We start from the raw sequence: 24,584 nt of genomic DNA, 5'->3' as shown, positions 1-24,584 counted from the left end.
CTGTACTTCACATACTATATCCACATGGCAACACAGAAATGCAGCTTTCTCTGGGGAAGACAACAGCAGCCAACTGCAGAGCAGCACACAGGGAGGAAACCCTTCTGAGCCAGAACAGAAATAAGAATTCTCAGACGAATCAAGAAAAGGACGATATAAAACAACAAAACTGAACCCCCAGAGATGTGCAGCTAACTCAAAGAATAGTGTTGCGCCATTTTTGCTTGCCTGATACCCCATTTGATTTAGAAAGTAGAAATAAGAGGAAAACTGAATACCCTTGCCTTGTTCAGTCAGAGTGACCAACAACAGAGACTCCCACCAGAGCTCCCTGGCTGAAATTCTCTCTCCTTTTACTTGGTCCTTGAGCACTACACTGGCATTTTCCACTTGCCATGGGAAGGAAAAGAACATCAGCTCAATTGCTTTCATCAGTCTGTATCTGGGATGCCACACTTTAGGCATAGCCAAGGATGTATTCTCAAGACATCAAGAAAAGAGATGCATTTCTTTCTCTGCTATGACTTCTGCAAAGTGAAGGTTCAGGGCTATTCCACTCTCCACCAGAAAACAATTTTCAAACTATCACACTTAGAGGCCAAACATTTCCATTACACTTCCAGAGATGACTGGTGACTCCTGCCTTCCAAATGCAGGTGAAAACCTGGTATGCTACACAAATCCACAGAATGCTGTGAGAAGATGACAGATGGAAGGACACCTGCAAATGTCTCATCACAATGTTTGCTTGTGAAGTAACAGTGTCCAATTATGTAGTGTTGGGCCTCTGAAATAACGTATTATATGCATTATTTGAATGCCTTTTGAAATAAAAGTTTAAAAAATGCATTGCTTTTAACTAGTGAGGCATGTTTAAATTCAACAAATATTCTCTTGATTTTCTTGCCAAAAAACTCTGCTGTAAGAACACTGATAAGAAGGTAAGTGGCTTGTCAGCTGTAGATACTCCATTGTTAAAAATAAATTTTAATGTAAAAAACTTCTAAATAAAGACCCCATACTTGAAATGTAATTTATGAACATTGGGTCTTTGATGCTTGGAGAGAAAACATGATTTTACCTAGTACATTTTTTTTAATCTCTTCTATGAATTAACTGGAAAGAGAACAAAAAATCCAAACTATCAGGAAAATGTGTGCTGGGCACTAAGCAAAATCTGTTTGACAGCAGGGAAAAAAGTTTTCTTAAAACTTGTCAATATTGACTTTGACTGCATTGTGGGAGCTTGAGAATAAGTACATTTACACTGTTTGTCCTATGGATCTTGTTTTGATGTTCCTTATCAAGCATTCTGTTATTAAATGCATAATTACCATCCACAACATATAGTATCTAATTTGATAAGAGGCTGAGTAAATGTACATCAGTACAATTGTTCTTTCTCTTTTTGTGTCATATTGCATTTCTTCTCCCTGCTTTAGTGGTAGACTAACTACTTACAGTTTAAGAAATGAAACTTGCAATACTGAAATGAAATATTGATTTAAGATGCAGGTTTTAATTAGTCATTTAAATTATCTGCATTCTCAAGTTATTACATTAAAAGAGGGATACTGACCATCTGCAAAAAATATAATGCCCTATTTGGGTAGGTTAATGAGTCTGAATTAAGTGTATGAGTATTCATCATTGAAAATGGTAAGACTGTTTGAATCCCTAAGTGAGGCAAGTGAGCAGATGAAATTGGTTTGCACTCTCTCTTCTGTTTTAACTACTAGACATGCTGGAAAGCCTTTTTTATCACTCTAAGAAACCCTGCAATCTTACCACCAAATGCAGGAAGGAACAGACATTGTAGGAAAGATCATGAAACTGAAATTTTATTTCCAGCCTGTTACTCTCCAAATCATTTTCCTCAACAGATCTGAGCACAAAGCCTTAAGCTCCGGAGAAGATATTCCTTACAAAAGTGTGAATGAGTGGACTCAGTGCACTGGAGCTGAGAAAGCATCCATAAGCTTGTGTGAAAGGTGAAGGGCAGGAGAACAAACTAACAGAACTAATATTGACCTGGACATTGCTGGTAGAGCACCAAGGATGACCACAGGTGAAAAGAGACCCAAAATAAAGCAAGGCTTGAGAATGAGAAGTTTATCTTCAACACCATAGGTAGAAAAGCTAATTAAGTGATTTGGCAAGTTTGAAAGATTTGCTGCCCAGTTTCCATTTAGACAAATCAGGGAGCTGCACAGTTTTCAGGAAGCAAAGAAGCAGGAGCTGGTTTTAATAGATAAAACTTCACAGTCATTCTACATCTAACAGTTTTACCTAAGAAAGAACTGAATTTTTCTCCTTACTCTGTCCTGGAACAATTCCTAGTCAGTCAAATCAGCCTACACAAACACACTGTAAAAAAGTCTTATTAAAAAAAGAAATATTATACGATGCTACTTACCTGCCTGTCTACTTCTGGAAGCAAAAGCAGGAGGTATTGTTGAAAATGCTGAGGTAAAGAAGCAAAGGTGTGTTTATTTATTAAAGCCCTCAGGTTAGTGTTCACTAGAATAGATCCCGGAGTTTCTATGTCAATATCCTCAGCTTTGGTCCATTTCAAATGTCCTGGAGTAAATAAACAGAAATAACTTTAAACATAAATAAAGGAAGAGAGTAGGAACAAGACTTCTTTTTAAGTTTTTAGCTTTTATTGTATAATACAGTAAGCACTAGAGAAATGGTACTCTGAGAAGGGTAACACAGCCTTTTCTAGGTGTTATTCTAGGTGTCACAGCTTTTATATTCCCTGCATTTGTCTCTTGACCTCTTACAGGATCCATGTTCCACTCAACATCACAGCTGACATATTCTTACTTCCAGCTCGAGACCAACTCAAATGAGCAGCCGCAGAAAATAATCCTGTCATGTCACCACCAATAATTATATAAGCACCTATTTTCAAGCAAAAGGCTACTTGATGAGGCTGATGTGAATCAATCATTATGGTCAGCTTCTCTGTTATCATCAGCAGCGCCCTATGGCCTGCACAACTTGTCCCATTGCACCTGATAAAACTACCTCTGTGAATAGAGAATGATCAAAGAGATGAGAATATTTAATATGTTAATGTCTGAAAGCATGCATTTTTCAGAATTCTCCTAAGAACTGATGATCTAAAATGATCAACACACAGAAGGCAGCAGCAGGAGTTATGAGATTAAAAAACAGAGTATGTGAGGGACAGTACAAACCCAGGAGTAAGATAAAGACCCAGCAGAGGGAAAGGGAAATACACATATGGCTCATGCACAGTGCTACAGAACAATGTCTTCTTACTTTACCCAGTGGACAGAAGGACTATCAGCTTAAATTCTTGCACAGTAAGAAGTATATCTGTTAAGATACTGGGAAAAGAAAGCTTTCACCCACCAAGAACAAGGAGACACTGGATGAGATCCATAGGGAGGTATTACAGTCTCCATCAGTGGAAACCTTGTAAGAATATGTCAAATACCTGTCAGTAATGACAGATGCATATCTGATTTTGACCTATGACTGATGAGCAAATTAGATGACCACTGGAGATCCTGTGTGGTCTGATTTTGTTAGTATTTCAAGGATAATATTTAGAAGATACCTTTTAAAAGCTTCTTAAAGAGCTACCTGCTTCAAGGTATATATACTGCTACAATCCTTTTTTCCTCTAAGTTTTAATATATACAAGTCCAGGTGAGGTGGCTGGAAAAACTCAAGAGCTTCTAAACGCTGGCCCCCCCCCCCCCCCGAAACTTTTTCAGGTTTCAGTCCGTGGTACTTTCAAATATTTCAAAGATGGTGTAAGAGGGATCTGATCTATGTAAAACACACACTCCATCAGAATCTCTAAAAAAGTGATTTAAAGATTATTCTGCTGCTATGAGCAATGATGGCATTTGGCATTTACATAGGACCTCTCAGCAACAATCACAACTGACATGTTAAGAATAAATTATGCTTTAAAAATGAGAAAATTTGGGCATACTGATTATTAGGAATGTCTCAAATGCTACAAGCTACTTAACAGTAACATTAATAGCAGGAATGCAATTATGCTTGAGATTTCTTAGAGGACCTGTGGTGGTCTCTTCCCTGAAAGTCTGTAACCACAAAATATACATATGCAAGAAAATGCAGATTGGTAAATTCTAAAAGCTCTACTTCAGTCACAGCCTCCTGCAAACATTCTTGTAATTTTATTTTATTTTTCAGCAGACAATAGTACCTGAATGAGACGAGGACTACTTTGCACTCAGCACAGGATAACCTTTTCCAACACATATTTCCAACATACTTTATTTCAGTACAGCAAAGACTCCATTACCAACAAATGAATGCCCTGTTATACAGGACAATTGCATGGAAAAAGTGCCCATTTTCATGAATGCATCACAATAAACTATCTGCACCATCTGTTCCACCCACTAAATATAAATGTAGAAAGAACACAGTCCCTGAGCATAACACAAGTTGTATGATGTATTGAATTTTAATGCTTGTATGTATATTCTCTTCTTTAATCAATACAAAATACATATCCCCCTCTTCTAAGTGACTCCAAAATAGAGTAACATTTTCCCCAGCTAGCACTTCATATCCTATGAGAAGGCATATACACAGAGATAATCCAAACTCAAATAAGATACATGACTGCAAAATCAGTAACATCCTTCAGTGGCAGATATTCTCAGAGCGTGAAAAGCCCAAGAAAAAAAGACAAACCTAAATTTTCTGATTTATTTGACCTGCTATCACTTACAGAATACTATGGAGGTTTTATCAACTTCTGGAAGAAATGTGTGTATTAATTCTAGGCCAGTAGCAAACTGTGGATCCCCACCACACTCCTATTTAAAAAAAATAACCCTCAAAATCTGTTCAGAAGAACAACAAATTTTCTCTCCTGCACCCTTCCTATGGCTAATTTAGGATCTGTACAGCAGGTCCCAAGTTTGTAATAAGATTTAGTGAAGTATTTGGGAGCAGCATGGAAGCATGACACTACTGCATCACGAATCAGAGCTCTGAGAGGAGTTTATGACAAAACATGTGCCAATGTTTTCTACGTTGTTTTCCACAGAGAAAGGCATTTTGAATCCTTATATAGTTCAGAGGTATCACTGTCCAGATCAGAAATAGGAGCTGTAAGACAAGAGAGAAATTCAGGCTTGCAGCCTTGGAAAATACGAGAACAGTCTCCAACATAGAGAATTAACTGTAAGGAGATGGGAGCACCATGGTTCTACATCAAGGTATAAAAATGAAAACAGAAAAAGGACAGAAATCACACAGTTGGAAGAATCTGTTAACTAAAAGGGAAGAAAAGTCATATTTAATCAGAGCTCAGAAAGTCTATCAAACACAACATGTACTGAATGTTGGGCAGATCAGCAGAGTTTCAGACAATGAAACAGTATCTGGAGCTGAATTGTGCACTATACAGGACTCTGGACCCATTCTCAAAGCTGCTCTACAACTGCACTTTTAGCATCTCAAGAAATGTTGTGTCATGAGAGAAACATTTCAGCAAGTACAAGAGCAGAAACGCTTAAACCTTATACGAAGTTCCCTACATTCCGTGTGTGGTGTCCCAAAAGGCCAGAGAATTTATTTTCCAAAATCCACCAAGAAAACCCCTAATGAATTCATTTGATATCATTAGCCAACAGCTAGTATCTGAAGATGGGGAGGAATGTATACTTGAAATGATGTATCTCAGTCTTAAATGTAGAGAAAAATTACAGGAAATCATCTAACATTGAACATAACTTTGCACAGCAAAAGCTGTTATACTGAAGGAGTATTGTCTATTTAGAATAATGCTGTTGGATCAACATAGAGAAGTATCTGTCCATACGGGACTGACAGATAATCTGCAGAAAGATCATGTATGAAACCAAAGTACACTTTCATGGGAGGCTGTGATACAATAAGGCCTGTAGGTTACATTTCCAGGAACTGGCAATACCATACTGAACAAATCACCCATGGCATTTAAGAAGCGAAGTGCCTTGGAGCTAATTTACAGGATCATTATGTATAAAAATAGGACAAGGATGGATGACTAATAAAGAAGAACAATCTTATCCCCACAAAGACAGACAGAAAATAACTTTTAGGATTTAGCCACGACAAAAAGCTTGTTGGTTATCTTTTCCAACATGGCCACATTGCAAAATACTTCTCTAAATGATTCAGCACTCGGCTGAATGCAAAAAGTACTCGGTAAAGATAAAGAAACAGTTATGTCATTATTTGACTTTACTTAAGCAGAGACAAGAGTCTTAGTGAACACTATATTTTGTGCTCCCTAGGGAACTTTTCCAATTAAATTTCATGCAGGGCAGGAAAATCTGCCTATCACATGGAGATTGAGAATTTACTCTTAGCATCTCTTCAGAGAAAATTCTTTGTTAATTACAGAACATGATCCATGAACCTTGCTAAAAAACCCACAGAAAATAAAACCAGAACTGTATCTACCACCTCAAGAGATGTAGCTTCAAAATAATTACAGATCCAATGAAGAAATAAATCAGCCAAAGAAGGAGAACCAACCAAAAATTTTATGCCAAATCTCTATATGACATGCAATAATGCAAATGAAGAAAAGAGAAGGTTATCTCCTAACAGGGCAAGGATGTAAGCAAATATGCTACTAACTCTGGGAATAAATGCACATTAGATGGCAAGCAAATTCACCACAAAGAAAGAATTTCTGTTACACCCTGCCTCCATCCCCCAAAAACTCATTATGTAACAATCAGATTCTAATTGCTAAATCACCTCTCTGCCTGCAGTTGCTTAGCTCTGTCAAACTTTCAAAAGCGACTACAGACAATCATTCTGAGGAGGAAAAAAAAATTGACCATGGATTTTCCAGGTAGACAGAAAGATCTCTTCTTGAGAGAGGGTCAGCTGCTGAGTTTGAAAAAGGGACAAGTAAACAGAAAAATAAAACTTTTCAAGAGAACACAGAGATTATAAAAATATAAGTAAGATATTTATTTTACTCCTACTCACCTAAACCAGATTTTTTTAACCTCTTTAAGTGCTGGCTTGTCTGCTTTCCAGTTGGAGACTTTTGCCCATGTTTCATCTCTTTATCAGAACCATCTGCTTCACCATTTTTAGATTCAGATCCTTTGAAAAAAATAAAATCCCTCAAATGTGATGCTTTTGCACTTTTACTAACAATCCCCTCAGCACCCCCTACACCGTAAACAAAACAAAAATAGGATTTTAAAAAAATTGACATCTTCTTGCTGAAAGGCAATATACTTTTCTGGTCACAATACAATTCCTACTCATCAGAAGAATTGGAAGTAAAAGCTCAATAAATCAATTAAGTGCTGAAAACTAAAGTTTACTGAACCCGTAGTCAATAAAAATGTTCACTGATCTAATAAAAAAAACATAGTTCTATAATGCCCAAGAGGTATTTTAAAAAATATTTTAACCTCAAGTTATGGGGCAGTAAAGCAATCTACGGCTGAAAAAAGATCATTTCTTTGTGAAGAAACATTTAAAGAAAAGATGTATTTGGAAATACAACTGTCAATTTGTGTTAGGCATAGACACAGAAATCTCTTAAAATGAAGCAACTTAACCACCAGAGCTAAAGGTCAAGGTTATGCTGCAGTGATAAGCACGGTATAAGAAGAAGAAAAGCTAACAAAAGGATTTGAGTATTGCAACGCCGAACTGAGACACAAATTCACATTCACAGAGAAGCTTGCCTTCCCCCCCCTCCTCTTTTTATGGCATTGAATACCAGCATGTGGTCCTCCATTAGAGCTCCAGAGCCAAACAAAATGTTACTTTGCATTCCTTTAAAGCTGCTGATATTACCAATTGTCATTCTACTGTGTGCCTTCAATTCTTTATTAACGAAAAATCTCCATCCTTGAGACACGAGACTTGATAAGGAAATAAAGATGTTAAACAAAGCCACCCAGTGGAAATATTATTTCAGCAATTCCAAATTCTGTATGCTACACAGCTGATTCAGAAGAAGGCTCTGTGACTAGAGCTGATCTTGCAGACGGTCCTTTAGCTATTTACCTGAAGGTGAATCCGACTGCTCATCGGACACCTTTAATGGTGTCAAAACAACACGAGGAACAGTCTTGTTTACCATCATTGAGACTCCATTTCTTCTTTTCTGCTGTTGTCTTAAAGCCTACAAAAACGATAACAAAACATAAAGCTGTAGCAAAAGATAATGCTTGTAAGTGAATTACACATGACATTTCTCTACCATTAAACTGAAACCCTTAAAATAAGCATAATTTACACAGCTACTGACTTGCCAGACTTCACACTCGTCCTCTTTATGTCATTTTCTTTTAAAATATAAATTCAGGCTTTTTTCCCTTTTTTTAATAGAGAAAGAAGATGCACCTTAGATCATTTTCCAATCCAGTTTTGACAACAAAGAAGCATGTAACTGTTTCCTCTACCTTAACAGCACAACGTGATAACCCCTGAAATGTGAAACTAAGACTTCCAAGAAAAAAAAAAAAAAGTAAAACCAAAATGTTTCAAAACCAGAATAAAAATATATATGTCTGCACATCTCTCGCAGGTGCATCCTCTCCAGTATACTGCTCAGTCAATCAAGTTAACACAGAGTGTCATCAGTATGTACAGCATGTAAGGACTACAGTATTGATGCACTCACTCAGCCGTGAGTAGTGCTGCACAAAATCACTGAACATGGCAGGAATCATTTATTTTCGTGAAGGGAATCAGTCCTAATCTTGGAAACCTTGCAGCATTTGGCTTCTGTCTGTTTGACTTTGGGCATTAACCTTCAGAACACGAACATGATGGTGTTCTGGCAAATCTGGGGAAAAATGATACACGAATAAATCTCTACAAATGGTAGTGCTTTGTGTTTCATAAATGTATCAAATACAGGGCTGGTAGTGTAATATAAAATATCTACAGACTAGAAATAGCAAATACCCACCAGACTGTTTTATATGGAAAATGATACCTCATTCAAAAGGTCTTAAAACATACAAATATGAACACCTGCCAATTAATGCATCTGCAAGCATTAAAATTCTGGAATTAATCAGAATGGGATGGGCTTAATACAGATCTCTCCTAGCCTCCTGGCTATTTTTCTCCATTCTTACTGTGCACTCTATTTTTACAATTGTGATTTGTGTTAGGAACTTTGGGGATTTATTAAAGTAATATCATATGAACAAGGAACATATTTGATATGAATTATCCCTATAGGTTTATGAGCATGAATGACTGATACCCTATAAGGTTTAAGTCTGTAACTTTAATGGATTGTAATACCTTTCCAAATTGTTCACATAGCTAAATAATAGAAGGAAAAAAAAAACCCTGAGAAGAAAGAAATCGATATCGGTCTATTCCTCTAAATAACACTCTACACAGTATAAAATACACCAGGCCACATAGAAGCTATTTCATGGATTAACCCATTTTATTGTACTTCTTAAAAGACACGTAAGCACTGTGCAATAAAAAGTAAATTAGAACACTTGAAACCAAACAAAGAAAGGAAGCTGGTCAGATCTGCACTGAACCAAAGAAGCAGAAGAAAGCCATAAAGAACAATCTATACTTCAAACATTTTTGAGACAGAAAATTCATACTGCTAATGAGCAAGCACAGCCAGACCTGTGGACAGAAAATTCTAAAGTGCTAACATTTCTCAAAAATTCCTCAAAATTCCAAAAATGACCCTACAAACCTAAGTGTCAAACTAGGGGATCCTTAATTAACAGTAATACCATGGAGACAGTGGGAAACAGTTCACTAAAAATTAACAGAAAAGACAGGCAATGTCTGCACTAACAACACACCAATATAACACAACCCAAACTTTGTATCATGGTGCGCCACAGCCTGATTTGCCAGATGCCATCCTCAAGCCATCCTCCCTAGACAAACAGTTAGAGCCCAAACAATGCTCCATGCTCTCCTCCTGCCTCCTCCTGACTTTCCAAGACAATTTCCACCTCTACCAAGGGTACACAGCCTTGCTGCCAGCATTCATATGGAAATACCATCTTAATGATTTATACAGCCACTGTGGCAAAGGGAGATTCTTTGTCAAGCCTTCTAGTCGATTTTCAATCCTTAGACTGAGCTCCCATGAAGGAGAGAAAGGAACCAGCAGTGTATCCACCACCAGTGACAGGCACGCAATGTTCATACACCTCAGGTGACACACGTGCTGCTGGAGCGAGGGCAGTACCCAATCTTTGTCAGGTGCACCACTTACCTTCTTTTCTGTTACTGGAAGGCCCCTTGTGGCCCTTAAGGACACATTTATGCAACCGATTTGGCATTTCCAAGAAGCACAGGCCAACTCATGCTCATGAAGCACTAATGCAAGGCACCCCCTGGACAGATAGATGAGGAAATACAGCTGGGAGCAGACAAAGCCACCAGAACTATTTACTTCGAGGCATAGCACACTTCTTGAGCTACAGGCTAAGCACCTCTATATGTGAGGGTCAAGCACAAACCTTAAAGACACCATTTCCTTTTGATGCGCATTTGTTTTTCAGGGTTTCTTTTTCCTCTAACACCCATTGATTCACTGCCAGTCCCTTCCCCAGCTCCTCCAGCTTCACAGCACAAGGAACCGATCACCAAACAGGGCCCAAGTTAAGTCTGAGAATCAAGCTGACAGTAAAGCCACACGCACCTGAAGGAAAGGCTGTAGAAACCTCCCCCCCCGCCAAATCCCCCACCCCAAACCCAACCCCCGCCATGTGGATATTAAAATCTAAGTAAAACTTTTAACACAAAGTGAATGAATTATCAATGAATCACCCTGTGTACAAAGAATAGGCACATAACCTTCCTCATGCCTCTCTGTCTTTTCATTTGTCAAATGAAAGACATGAGGCAGGGGAGGAGGGCACAAAGATATCAAGTAAATAATCTAACATATGATTTCCAGAGCAAAGAGATGGCTGAGATTCTGCACAGACATTCTTGTGATATGCCTGGCTAATCACAACAATTTTGTGTTAAATTCTCCTTCGATTTTGAAGCTGCAGGGTCTGAAATTTTGGATAGACAAATCTTTGCAAGACAACACTAGGAGCAACCCATCGGTGGGAGAAACTGCTGATTGACACCCAGATCCAAGGGAAGCCAAATACTAGAAGGAGTTAAGTATAAATGAAGGACAATCTCTGTAGTCTCTGCTGAGGACAAATATATAACTTCTCTACACCTAGCCTGAGGGATATTAATTTTAGAATACAAGACTACTGTAGGATAAGACAAGAATCTTGTAACCCAAGATTAATTCTACTTAGCTGGGAAGTCAATGAGATTACTCCAAGTGAAACATGCACCAAATGCCTGCTATACTGAGCTTTTAGTGCACCAAGCTAATTTAGTGCTTTCCTAGTCACCACAACCAAATAAATCAAATTTATAACTAGCACTGAAGAAAATGAGAAATGTTGTAACTCATTCCACGGAAAAATGGTTCCAGATATCACTGCAGATATGGAAACAGTAACTAACACATACTAACTACATTGTCATCCTTTACCGACACAGCCTTTTGCATCTCATCCATATTTAGAGATATATAACCTCCTAGCTGGACTTCCTGCAGAACTGCAAGAAACAGATGATGATTTTACCAAATGGTAAGGTGTCATTTTCCCTATGGAAAATTAGAGAAAAACACATGTAGTGCATATGATAGCTTACATAAAGAATATTTTTCTTTAACGAGGCTATGTTTACATTTTAAATGCATTCAATCAATTCATGCTAAATGCCTGAGTTAAAAAAGCTGCAAGTTTTAAATACCTAGAACTGATCACTGTTGAAGTATTCTGTAAGACATTACTACCATCCTGTTTGTACATCAAATAAATCAAAAGAAGGAAAGGAAATGAAAGTTCATGTAATATACAAGGTAAAACATTAAAGGGTCTCTTAAAATTACCACCAAAATATAATACTTACATCCAGCCTTTCACAAGCAGATTTGCAAAGGACATCTGTGACTCTCTTGCACATAATGAATATGGAGAATTCCCAATATTCCCATTCATAAAAATGAATCTGTGACCATCTGTTGAATAACACTGCCATGGTCATTATACAGTGCTTGGCATAATTATTTGGTTTAATGAAGTTATTTTTATTGCCAAAATCTTTAAGTAAACTATCAATCCATTTTCATCCAAAGAACTCAAAATAAAATAAAAAGATGATAATTAAGAAAACATAAACTCTGAAGATAGATGGCAAAAGAAAAACACCATGAAATTAACAGTGAACTTCTAATTCCAAGAGTTGTTTTTTTTTTTTTTAATAAAGACGTGACAAGAGCAAGGTTCCTTTTTTTTTTCAGGGAGTTTCTATCCCTACTGGAGTATGGCAGTATTTTGGAGGTTTCATGAATGCCATTATATGCTCTTAATAACAATAATGTCATGTTTAGTTGATCTTAACACAGGAAAGGCTTCTTCACCCATGTAACAAAATGGTTGACTGTCTTCATTAGAAACTCATAAAGCCATCTTTCAAGTAAGAATAAAAGGAAACAATATAAACCAAAAGATAACTGGAGATGGGGGCAAAATACCTCCCCAAAAGAGCACCAGAAGCAAAATGTCAACCTCTGTGCTCTGATTTTACCGCTGCTCATCAATTTTCTTTTTGTTATTTTTCTTTCCCACATCTTTTCAACTCAGAATGAAAAAATGCAGCACACAGATAAACCATTAATGCAGAAAACCACTTTCATTTGAGCTTAAATGCGTGACACGCTGAGAATGTTAAAAATTAAGTTATTAACAACAAAGACATGTAACACTTGGTTGCATTAAGCAATATCTTCCCAGATTTCTACTTGTTCCATAAACGTCAAGTCTACATTCTGAAACTCATATCATGAAACATAGCCTTTGAAATTTCACACATTTCAGATCAGAAATGTAAAGCTATGGAATTCTTCCATTCTGCCATGTGAAAATACAAGCTATGACAGACTGAGCAAAGTCTCTCGCACAAAATAAATAACAGCTCCACATCATGGTTATGGATCCCAAATTGACAAAGATGGAACAGGTTTATGGTTTATCACTGATACACTTAACACCACTATAAAATTCAGTCTTTGTCCTCTCTCTCACCCTCATTTTGTTAATAAAATAAGAGCCTTTAAGTCCCACGTCTGTTAAATTAAAATTTCTCAGTGGCAACCTGTTTCACAGACAGACAGAGCAGTTAAACTAAAACAGTAAGCACCACAAATCACAAAGAGTAAAACCCATTATTGTTTCCTGGATGCCACTAATTCTTATATTAAACATAAACAAAGTACTCAGTTATAAGCATGCAAACATAAGATTAAAACACAATAAAGATGTCCTATGAAAACAACTACAAGGTACAAAGTGCCATTTCCAAAGCAAATTAATTTACTTCCAACCAGACCATACACTAAACATGTCGGTATGGTGCCAAGTGTACACAATTATCATCTGGAGATGAAGAGCAGTGTCAGAATCAGCAGGATGGAAGTTTGGAGACCTGGGGTTTATTTTCAAACAAATGCTAATACCTCCTCAAATAAGCATCTATTCTTGTCCCGTGCTATCCTCCTTCCTTGTGATATTTACATCTGTATTTGGAATAAAAAGAATGTCTTGCTGTGTATTTGTTCTTTAGCTCTCAGTAGGGCTCAGGGTCTTTCTGTAGGACTACAGTACACATTAACACTGAACATTTACCTGTGTACCAACCAGCTCTGAAGTGCTTGGACCTTCGTGGGGCAGAGACACAGAGATTTGTGTGTTCATATGTGTGTCTCTACACCTGCAAGCCAGCACTACTTTCTACGGGATTGCAATAATGCAGGCACAGCTACAGTTGCTGCAGATCACAATGGACTGCAAAGCAAATGTTTTTGGTGCTTTCCCAAGCACAGAACCAAGGGCAAAAAACACGTGATGCGTTCAATGTCTGTTTTGACTTGCATGTGAATGGGAATGATGATGGCATATGCATCAACTCAGTGAAAGCTTTTTTACAGAGAGAAGAATTGGGATTTTTTAAATGGTTTGTGTAGTATTAAATTAATAACATCTATCAGCTGAAAAGTGTTTTATGGGGAATCTGTTCTTTGGCACAACAAAGCACATATAGGTAAGTAAACAGTTTGTAGAAAGCAGCTTAAAAACAAATTAAAATAAAGAGAGCAACATCAATACAAAATCTTAAAAACTGTAATCAACATTTTCCATGAGGTTAAATTTTCAAACACACTCTGCACAGGGGCCAAAGCATACAGCAGGGGCTTCATGTCTAGACTTCCCAGGCAAAAAAATCTTCTCACATTACCCCTCAGAGAATTTACATTGCACCAGCATAAGCAGTGTAATGTCTTTCTGCCTGACATCCTGTTTGAGCCTGGGTACTCCCGCTTGCCCACACATCCTGAGCACACAGCCTTCTGGGGACCTACCCAACAGCTCCTGGAACACCATTTGTAGATAACTGCTTCTCAACATTTTGTAGGAGGCTTCCTAGAGCTCTGAAGAGTTGTGAGCTGTTCCAAATCCTGTCTTTTCCTGAAAAGGCCAGCATTTTCTAGGACGCACTTCAAAATCAAGACATGATTCATTGTCACCTGGATATAATTTCATGTTACAAACTATTCAAATCAAAAGCTGTTCTTTTCACATGGCCCAAAAGAAGATACTCACACAGATATTCACTGCCACTATAAGGAAAAATCAGGTAACACCACTGGAAAAGCTTAACTGGGACTCTAATCTCTAGTGATTATATTTTCATTAATACAATAACAATGACCAATCCATCTGAAATAGTTCCCCAGGCTACTTAAGGGACAAGCTACTTAATGAATCAGACAAAGCAAGGCTTAGAACTAGGCTGCTGTCTTCAGCTTGACTATCTGAGACTTGGAAAAAGCAACTGCATCTCTACAGAACAGAAGAAAGAGAACACTTTCAACCCATATTTGGGAAGAAGATTCCACTATGTAGCAGTGGTAGGTTTAAACAAAGGTAATGCTCATGCCAGGACATACTTTAAGTGAGGGGTACTGTCCTACACTGAGGCAGAGGGGCAACTATGCTTCAGCACAGTAGTTCTGAAGTTGCTTTAAAATTCTTTAGTTATTTCTCAGACTAAGAAATTCTGTAAAATACATTTATTAAAACAGAAAAGGTGCAGGAGCGCCGTAAAAAGCATGCTGTGCAAACAGCCCCAGAGGAGAGACAAGCAGAACGCTCCAGCAACTGGGAGCTAGTTACTAAAAAGCAGTACAAAAAGAAAGCAGGGATTGTGTGGATTCCTGTCCCTTTCTTCCCATCACAGGTAAGGGCTGAGGACCAGGGGCATGACCCAGAAGAGAGTCTCATAAACATTGTCTTGCGTCTTACCAAAGCACTGTGTTGAGCAGCTGGTACATGCTGCCCATGCATAGGGACCTTTAGAGGGACATACCGTGCAGCCAGCCTTCGGGCAATGCATGTACTCCCTGAACAGCTTCTGCTGGAACTCTTGCTCTCCCAGCTTCTTTTCCCCTTTATGCAGTCTCCCTGCCATAGTTTCTCTGTCCTCTTCCCTAGACTTGTCTTGGCAATCAGAAAATCAGTTTAGCTTATCCTCTTCGAACTTCCATTCTCCTGAATGCATTTTGTAAACTCCAGTGTCCCTTCCCATGTCTCTCTAGAAGTCAAAAAGCAACATGTTTTCCTTCTTTTCCATTTGTTGTCAGGAAAATTTGTCAAGAATCATCACTTATGTTGCCAGACATCTGATCAAATGCTTCAGCTAGGGAACCAGAATTCTCCAACTGGGGCCTTGGTACATTTGTGGCATCTGAAATGAAACATAGGAAGATGGTTAACAGAGACAATGAGCAAGTGCAGCAAACTCTCTATAACGAGGAATTCAGTACAAAAAATATCTCTCAGTTCACAGTGGATTTTCAGAGCCTTTCAGGAAGACACCCTGCACTTAAATTCTAAGTGATTAGGACAGAATCATCATAATGATCTCCTCTGTCACCTTTGCTTCTTTGGGGTGAGGAAAGGAAAGCAGGGCAGGCAAATATATCAGGCTTATATTAGAGCATGTGTAGGAGCAGTTGCTCAGATGAGTCAAAGGAGAGACACCACAGACAGACTCATACGGGATTACTTTCTATGGACAGCAAAATGCTTCAAGATAACCTGCATCTGGCTGCAGTCAAGGAAAGAAGTCCTAACAGAATGAGTGTGGAGGGAGCAAGACTGGTGAGTTTGCTCTTGTTCTTCTCTCAAAGAAAGGTAAGCAGTGTGAGCTGAAGACAGGAAAGCAAATTCACACCAGCATCATGGGAGATCAGGATTCTACCTTCAGTGCCAACCTAGGCACTTGGACACCTGTGTCCAAAAAAAAAGAAACAAACAAAGAAATCTTGATAAACTAGTTCTATAGATTCGGGTAAATCAGGGCTAAATTACAGCGTTAACCATCCTGCTCTGAAATTTAGTCTCTTGTAGGTTGGTTTCTAATAAGAATTACAGTTGTGGTAGAAACGTCAACCTGAAATGTTATTTGGAGCTGTACAGGTCTAATATCCTACAATTCAGAAGCAACACATGAGCTAAACCATAACCTCCCCACTTCTCGGGGTGTGGCAGCATCCACTGGAAAAAAAAAAAAGGGGGTGGAGTAGTTGCCAATTCTATTATAAGAACAAATCCTACAAATGGGTGCCTTCCTTCTCTTTAAAAAACTTCACCTACCCACTTTATGAATTAAATAGTGGCACATATATGAACCCAGCCACCAAGCATGCAGACAAAGCCCAAAGTTAAGAAAAACAAAACAAACCATGGCAGTGACATACCTTGAGTTGATTCCCTTATTTCCTGAGCTTCTCTCCTCCCAAACCCACTTGGCTGCTGTCTCTGGAGTTTCTGTCTCTACAAAGAGATCTGGATGCCCAGCACAGTCTCAGACATGTCCTGGTTCTGTATTCAGATCCTGAGTCTGAATGGAGTATCCTTCTCTTCTCCCAACAGAAATTTTATGGGTACCCTTCTTGGTGCTGATTCCAAAGTGCCAAAAGTGAGGCAGGATTTTCTTCCATGTCTGGGAGGTCTATTATCATCCCAGACACCATTATAGCGCATCTTCAAGTTCTTTCTCCTCTCTTGGTACTGCCCCAGGGAACACCTGGTACACTGACGGGCAAGGTGCTCTTACACTTGGCTATCAGAGTCCAATAGACACTAACACCACCTCAATGTCCTGGATATTCACACATTCTCAGTGTTACCTACGTGAGGCCAGTTTGCAGGTATGATCGCTTCTTCTGAGAAATGTTCCAAGAACATCTTGATAGATACAGATAAATCTGTATACAGTGAAGACTTCCAAAAAAAGTGTCACCTCAAGTCAATGGAACAGAAACTGGACCAGACAGAAGCATGTAGATACTATGCCATGACTTGATGTCCATACTGGAGTTAGCTTTGTCCAGAGCAAGAATAATGCACACAGTAGTGTGACCATGTACCACTGCTAGCAGATGCAGGTGTAGTTCAGCACTTTCCCAGGAAGAGGTCCTTACATGGGTCTGCATGCCAAAACTCTCGAGTGTCAAAATGAGGCAAATCAGTATGGAACTGATCAGTACTGATAGGAAATCAGCGTGTGACAGCGTGCCATAAGCCTTCTTTTCAAAGGTACAAGAGCAGCAACAGCTGGGCACACATGCCCAAGCACTTCCAACAGCAAAAAGGAAACAGAAATCTGTAAAATCTGCCATCAGAAAGCCAAGCATAAAAGGCAGCTCTACACCATAGGCTCTTTTGTCTAAACCCTCATGAACAGGAACTGGTTTGTGGGACATTACACTCAGAGCAAAGTGTAAGCATTATACAAGAGCAAAAATGAAACTCCCTCAGAAACCAAAGAGAAGCACAAGACACACTCAGCAGTGAAACACTCAAAATCTCTTTCCCAGCAAGGACACCATGGAAGGTGGTGAAGCTAGCAAGTTTCCAGACCAAAATGGCAGCCCAGCCTCTGAAAGGTGAGGACCAAGTTCTGACCTGTAACACAGACCTTATGAAAATCCACTGCAACTGCAAACCTCCTTAGTCCCCAAATCCAAATCCAAAGTACCCCAAATTCACTGCTACCTGAGAGAAATCAAAACCAAGAGCCAGACAGGGCTCAAAAAAGCCCTTTCTCCATGCTCCTTGCAGAGCTCAAGAAATGCAGCATTGTGACTAATTTGATTCATGAGAACATCCTGAAATGCAGGCTGTTACAAGCCAAACACGAGATTGCTCTTTGCAATCTAAACCCAGGAATATATCTAGAATTCATTAAAAAACAAATCATATGTAAATCCAGCACATAATAATTTAAAGAGAATTACATATGAGTAGAGTGGTTAATAAGTAGATAAACAGTAGAGAAAATCTTCTAATTCTAGCTCAGATCTTCAAGCAGAACTGGACATTATCAACTTCCCTCTCACTTTATTTTTAGTGGTTACAAACCAAATACGCACAAGATCAGAGTAATGTGAAGAACCCACTGGTTTTAAATAAATTGAGTAGGAAACTGAAAACTATCTTGTAGGTTTTCATTCTGTAAAGACTGTTTTGCAGTAGATAAAAGGCAATAGCTAAGGAAGACCCCATTACAATATATTATATACAGTATATACATGTTTATATATTACAAGCACTTCCTGAGAGTAGGATGATGGCTTATCCTCTGTTACTTCAGCATGGAATCAGTAAGTTTGTATCAATTTGAAGAGTGTTGCATAGCATGTCTAAAAGCTTCTTCAGTATTCAAAGTATTACAGGTTCTTTGTATGAATTTTAGGTACTATGCATCCATAAAAGCAATTGAAAGATTGGAAAGTGAAAGAATAAATTTCCAACAGCAATTTTACAAATAAAATCGCTGTTAAGGTTTATTCACCTCTGCTACAGTAACAAATCAAACCTGCAATGTGTATATATGGCAGTAGCCAACACCTGAAACTTTAAGAGAGAACAATGCAAAAATCTACTATTCCATCATACAAACGTCCATTTATCTCACACTGTGCACAGAGAAAACATTTTGCTGGTATCTGTAATGCTGCTCTCATACTCTGAACTACAGGATCTAATTACCATCAACTTACTTAAAACTAATTTCTTTTTATCGATTACTTAACTTTCTGATGTTGCTTTAACCCTACTGCCTTAGGGAATGTTTTCAAAGATTCACATCAGTGTTATGACTTTTTATATTAATTAAGCTATTCTGATTAATTTGCCCTTTTAAAATTATTTTCAATGCTATATATCTGGTAAGTGACAAATGGTAGAGTTTAAACAATTAGGGAAGTTCAAACATTTGTGGCTTTGCTCTTTTTTTCCCCTTCTTTCCCCTTCACCTTTCCCTTCGCCTGCTCCCTCCACCCCTAGGGAAGTGCAGAGATCACAAAAGATCTGTATAGGAGAGTTTCCAAGAAGTGTGTGTTTTTCATATCTTAATGGTTAGTGAGCTGCTTTGTGCCCACTGCTCAATTTTCCTGAACAAACACATATAAGACCTCAATCTAATAATCCTTTTCAGTCCTTAAAGCCTCTAAATACAACATAACCTTGTGTGAATGATAAACATCTATTAATTTTACTGGATTTAAACCCAGCCTGCATGAAAAACTAAAGCGTTTAGAGGGGATGTGGACAGGCTTTGCTTAACTTAAGCCTAAACCAAGAACTGAGCAATAAGCTCATATGTAATAGATATACTCATATATAATAGAAATACTAGATCTCCATTAACCATAACTCGGAGAGCAGTGGTGAGAAAAATTACAACATCATCTCATTATCCTGACACTTTAGAAAAGTCACATCTCAAAATGGAGAAGAGGTAATGATAATTTTTTTTTAATTCTAGTTTTTTAGTTTTTCATTTTTCTGGCTGTAAGCTGAATTAATTTGGCAATGTTGGAAAATAATTTTCACATTATCATGCTTTCAGCTAATAGCTGACTTTGAATAAACAGCTGCTTTTGCAAGCTTTAATACTTATCATGGAACCTAAATCATCCAAATCATAAGTTTTTTTAATAAAAATAACCCTACCCTACTTTTATACCCTGTAGTAGCAAATACAGCATGAAAAAAATTATTTAACAGATCATGAAGAAAAACTGAACAAGCATACCTAGATTCCTACCTATCTGCAGCACTTTTCAAATTTTTTTTAAAATTTATTTTTAACCTCACATAAAATTTTCAACACGAATGCTTACGTAGGAAAAGCAGGGGTGTGATAATATAAAGAATTCTGCTTACTTGCAATGCACTTAAAACCCCTTTAAACTCACAACACATAGGACTGCACCCTTGCTAAAAACACAGCAAAACCCCCAGCAAAACACCACTAAACATAGCACTAAAAATCCTCGGAAGACTCTTTAAATTCTGCTGACATCCCATTCACATAGGAATGGCAGAGATGCCTAAGGGAAGCCAATTGATGATCAGTCAATACAAGCTTACCTGTTTAAGTGCTTTCTTGGTGTGCTGCTGGAAGGAAGATACTAGCTTGCTTTGCACCGGTGCATTAGTAAGGCTTGAATCACGATTGGAAGACATTTCCTCAGATGTCTGCTTTGGGCAAACTTTACAAAAAGAAACAAAAAATCAGAATACTGTTATGGGGGTTAGCTTCCCTGTTTCTTAGAGAGTCATAAGGGTGGAAAAATAAACCAATACAAGCAAATTCCTCAAACCCAAAAGCTTGCTGCAAAAAATTCAGCTGATCATGAGGTACACATGAGCTGAAAATCCAGCCATATTCTAAGTAAATGCATTGCTTCAGAAGTATTTGTACCTCATCATACCCTTTCTATGCAGTTCAGGAGGCCTTGCATATTTTGCCTTTCAGGTCCTGAAAGGTAACTGGAATAGTTTAACAACAGATTTCACATAGAAGCTAGATAAAAACTATCTTCCTCACCAACACATTTTAATGGATTACAAGGTATCTAAATGAGCATTTATACAAGAGACACTGATGACCCCTGAATCTAGAAAGATTCATATATATGTAACTTCACAGCAGATTGTAATGCCTTCTTAGGAGCCAGACTCACCTATTTTACAAGTACTTCTTGGTAAAGCAAAGAACACACACTTTCCTGTTTAATGGGTAGACTGGAATATCCTGCAAAGATGAATTCTGGTTTCTCAGGTAATACAAAAAATGCTGCTATACTTGTCAGCCTTCTAAATAATACATGCTTTAATGAACAAGTACTACAGCACTTACATTAAACAGCCTCTTGAATAAATGTGTGAGATACAAAAAAGTCTCCTGGTTAAATGATTAATTTTTGTTTTTTAATATGATTAATTTTTGTTTTTTAAGAAACAGCTTTATTAAACAGATATGAAGCTGTGAGAATAGCTGGAGGATCCTATTAGTCTTGATGGTCAGGAAACTCAACTAGAAGGGCTGTAGAAACTTTTCCACTCTTAATGCCTTGCATTACTATTACTCTCACTAGTATCTTAAGGCTGCCCAGCAAAACCAGCATTAGCATGGATCCAGAAATGGAGCAGCTTTTCTCCCATTCTCCTCTGCTGAGTCAGTTCAAGTCTGCCTTCCAGCAGTGCTCAAAGCTGGTTTGCATGTTAACATACCTTCTTTATAATGTTTTGCAGCAGTAAACGCTTTTCCAAGATTTGCCATACTTTGCACACAACCAGAATAGTCTGAAGACACTCAAAGCAGCTGCACAGACATGTGCCAGAAATAATGCAGCCCAGTATTCACCTATTTTCTCCTCTCATCCTTCAGTGGGATGAGCAGACACCTGAAGTAGCTTTCTAAGTCCCCTGCCTTAGCAAAATTTCATAGAAGAAATTTTTTTTGTTTTTTGATTTGTGTTTGTAAGAAAAAAAGACACAGACAATTTAGTTATCAATAATTAATGGCCATCATAAGATGCATGTGATATTCTACCTTTTTTTCACACTGAAAGAAAAAATATTTAATACTTACTTCAGTAACAGAGAATAAACTCTATGGCACTGCTGTTATGCCAAGATAATTGTCAGATTAAAATCTTTCATTACCAGGTAAGAGAAATGCTGTTTTGTCACAAGATTTATAACTGATTTTTGTCTTTTTTTTTCCTCACACTTGAAGGATTTGTCAAAATATACAAAGAAGTTGCAACACAAAACAAGTTCTGAGTTTACAGAATCACCTGGTTTGGATCAATCTTTTCCACATGATGAGAAATGCTCACTATCAAATAAGACAATGTAAAGGAGCAGCAAACAATGGCTGGTTTATATAATCCAAATCACTGCAATACCTAAGCTCCTGAGACAAAGAACATCTACACCGAAATAAAAGCCTGACATTTCAAATTGCCAGATTTTGTCTTCTCCTTCAAAGAAACTTGTTTTTAACTGTGTTCTGGAAAATTTTGAGAGTCAAAAAATTGAAGAAAAAAATCCAGAAATAGTATGTGCACACAAACCCTGAAGTTAACCAGTAGAGAACAGAACACATTTAAAAATCCTTGAAGAATGGGAACTGTTAAACTTAAGTTTCCCTGCCAAAAGAGGATAGATACAACATGACCTGTCATGATAAACCTACTCCTGTCCCCCAGAATGACTGCAACTCCTATTACATTCTTGTTCAAATGGGAAATTCTGATTTTCATTACGGTGATATAGGATATTATCCAAGAGTCTCCCCTATTTATTTTGGTGATAAAGTTCATCCTGAAGAGGTTTGACAACACTATCTGATGATGCTCAACACTACAGCCATTAATGTCAAAGTCATGATACAGAAGGAATAAAAATAAGCATAGCTCTATATTAATTTTGTACTTTCATTCATTTCTCTTTTAACAATAAACCTGAAGTTGTGACAGGATTTATAAGAGGCCATACTTCTTATTTCTATCATTACTTCAATTTTGCATAAAACTATTATCAGTGTATTGGTTTATTTTGCTTCTCTTCCTTTGAATCTTTTACAACAAAGTTAAACCAAGGAACAGTGACTGTTGTAGTGGCTGAAACAACTGGAACTGAAACCCACTGAAACAATAAATAGCTTTCCATCACTGTAATCTCTCCTACAGATACAGAAGGAACACCTCATTTCAGGCTGATTCTTTAGCACAACTCAAACCTAGTTTGTTCAGAGTTTTGAAAAAAACCCCAACTTTTTCCTGTAGTCCATGATTAAAGACAGATACATGAGGTTGAAATCTGCTGCTTAAAATATTTAAAATGAGACTTTGATTAGAGAAAGTCAACCTAATTTATTTAGAACAAATGATACTTACTTCCTAAAACTTATTTTGTACATTATATCTTTCTTCATATACCTTGTAGCTTAAAATAGTAAGATAGTAGGAAACTATTTTAAACATTACTTTTTTTATGTTTTAATTACATTTCCATTTCCATTTAAAACCAGCTTGATACAAAACATGGCTCTGAATCTAACCTTCTAGTAAATAAGACATGTCATTGCCTATTTTTCAAAAGTAGAAGATACAAGCATTAAAAATCTAAATACATTGTGTTAAATTATACAGTTGATTAATAACTTACACAGTCTACTCACTTTATTAGCAAAAAAATAATACTAAAATTGACATACAGACTTTATTTAGAGGAGAATCAAGATATTGTTTTAAAACAATATGAATTGTCTTTTCTGTAGGAAATTAAATACAAATATGAGACAATGAATAAATTTAATCTTTAAAAAATGTTCTGCTACTTAGTAATTTAAATCAATCTGGGCTAAAATATGACTATGTTAAAATGCCTGTGACCACATAAAATTGTCATTATTTATTTCTTAATTTCTATGGATAAAGTCCAACTGCTTTTCTCTGAATGGGTCAGACTTAAGGAAAGGGAAAAATATGACACAAAGATATATAAGTGAAGTCAACATTGAAGATCCTAGTGAAAAAAACAATGCCTTAAGTACAGAGCAGGCATTTCTGCTACAGAAACCAAAGATCACAGGAAAAGAAAAACAAATTCAAAGTGTTCTTTGTACATATACACAGCTTTGGAAAGCTGCAACTACTTTTTCCTTAAGCGCTGAAGATCCATGAATATTATCAGATCCATATTCACTTGGAAAGCTATATCAGAAAAGAATGCTAAAAATAAACTGGATGCTGGGGAGGAAAAAAAAAAAACCTGAGAGAATGTGACAGATAAAGGGAAAATATTTGGGTAGCAAATAAAGAGGATTCACCATTATTGCTACAGTAGAAAAAGGAAAGAAGAGCGGTTTTAAGCCTACAGGAGGCATTTCCATTTAGTGGAGAATAATTAGGCTCCATTCTTTAAATCAGCTTCCTCAAGGGCCAGGACCGAGTGAAGGAATAAAGAAAAAGCAACTATTAAGCTGTAAACTGTTAGGTTATGAGCTGGAAGAGCAGCTGGGTTTCTGAAGATAAGACCTCCTTAGTGAGTGTTCAGAGACTGTTAATATGAATGACAGAATTAGAA

At 37.4% G+C, this 24,584-nt stretch overlaps 1 protein-coding gene across 3 annotated transcripts in view; it reads right to left on the bottom strand.

The window, feature by feature from the left end:
- Nucleotides 1-2,383: 2,383 nt before the first annotated feature.
- The window catches only part of LOC121672814 (putative Polycomb group protein ASXL3), an 87,074-nt gene continuing 64,873 nt past the window's right edge, over nucleotides 2,384-24,584 (bottom strand). For all 3 annotated transcript variants that reach the window (XM_042045715.1, XM_042045713.1, XM_042045714.1), the window contains 4 exons: nucleotides 20,574-20,695; nucleotides 8,056-8,173; nucleotides 7,015-7,134; nucleotides 2,384-2,580 (listed from right to left, as the gene is read on the bottom strand). In XM_042045715.1, the coding sequence (XP_041901649.1) occupies nucleotides 2,399-2,580; nucleotides 7,015-7,134; nucleotides 8,056-8,173; nucleotides 20,574-20,695 (542 nt within the window). In that variant the 3' untranslated portion in view covers nucleotides 2,384-2,398. The remainder of the gene's footprint in view (nucleotides 2,581-7,014; nucleotides 7,135-8,055; nucleotides 8,174-20,573; nucleotides 20,696-24,584) is intronic.

Source organism: Corvus kubaryi, unplaced genomic scaffold (genome assembly GCF_017639235.1).
Source record: "Corvus kubaryi isolate FWS band 111438036 unplaced genomic scaffold, C.kubaryi_AGA036_p1.0 64987, whole genome shotgun sequence".
Classification (NCBI taxonomy): Eukaryota; Metazoa; Chordata; class Aves; order Passeriformes; family Corvidae; genus Corvus; species Corvus kubaryi.
This window is presented reverse-complemented; position numbering and strand designations above follow the sequence as displayed.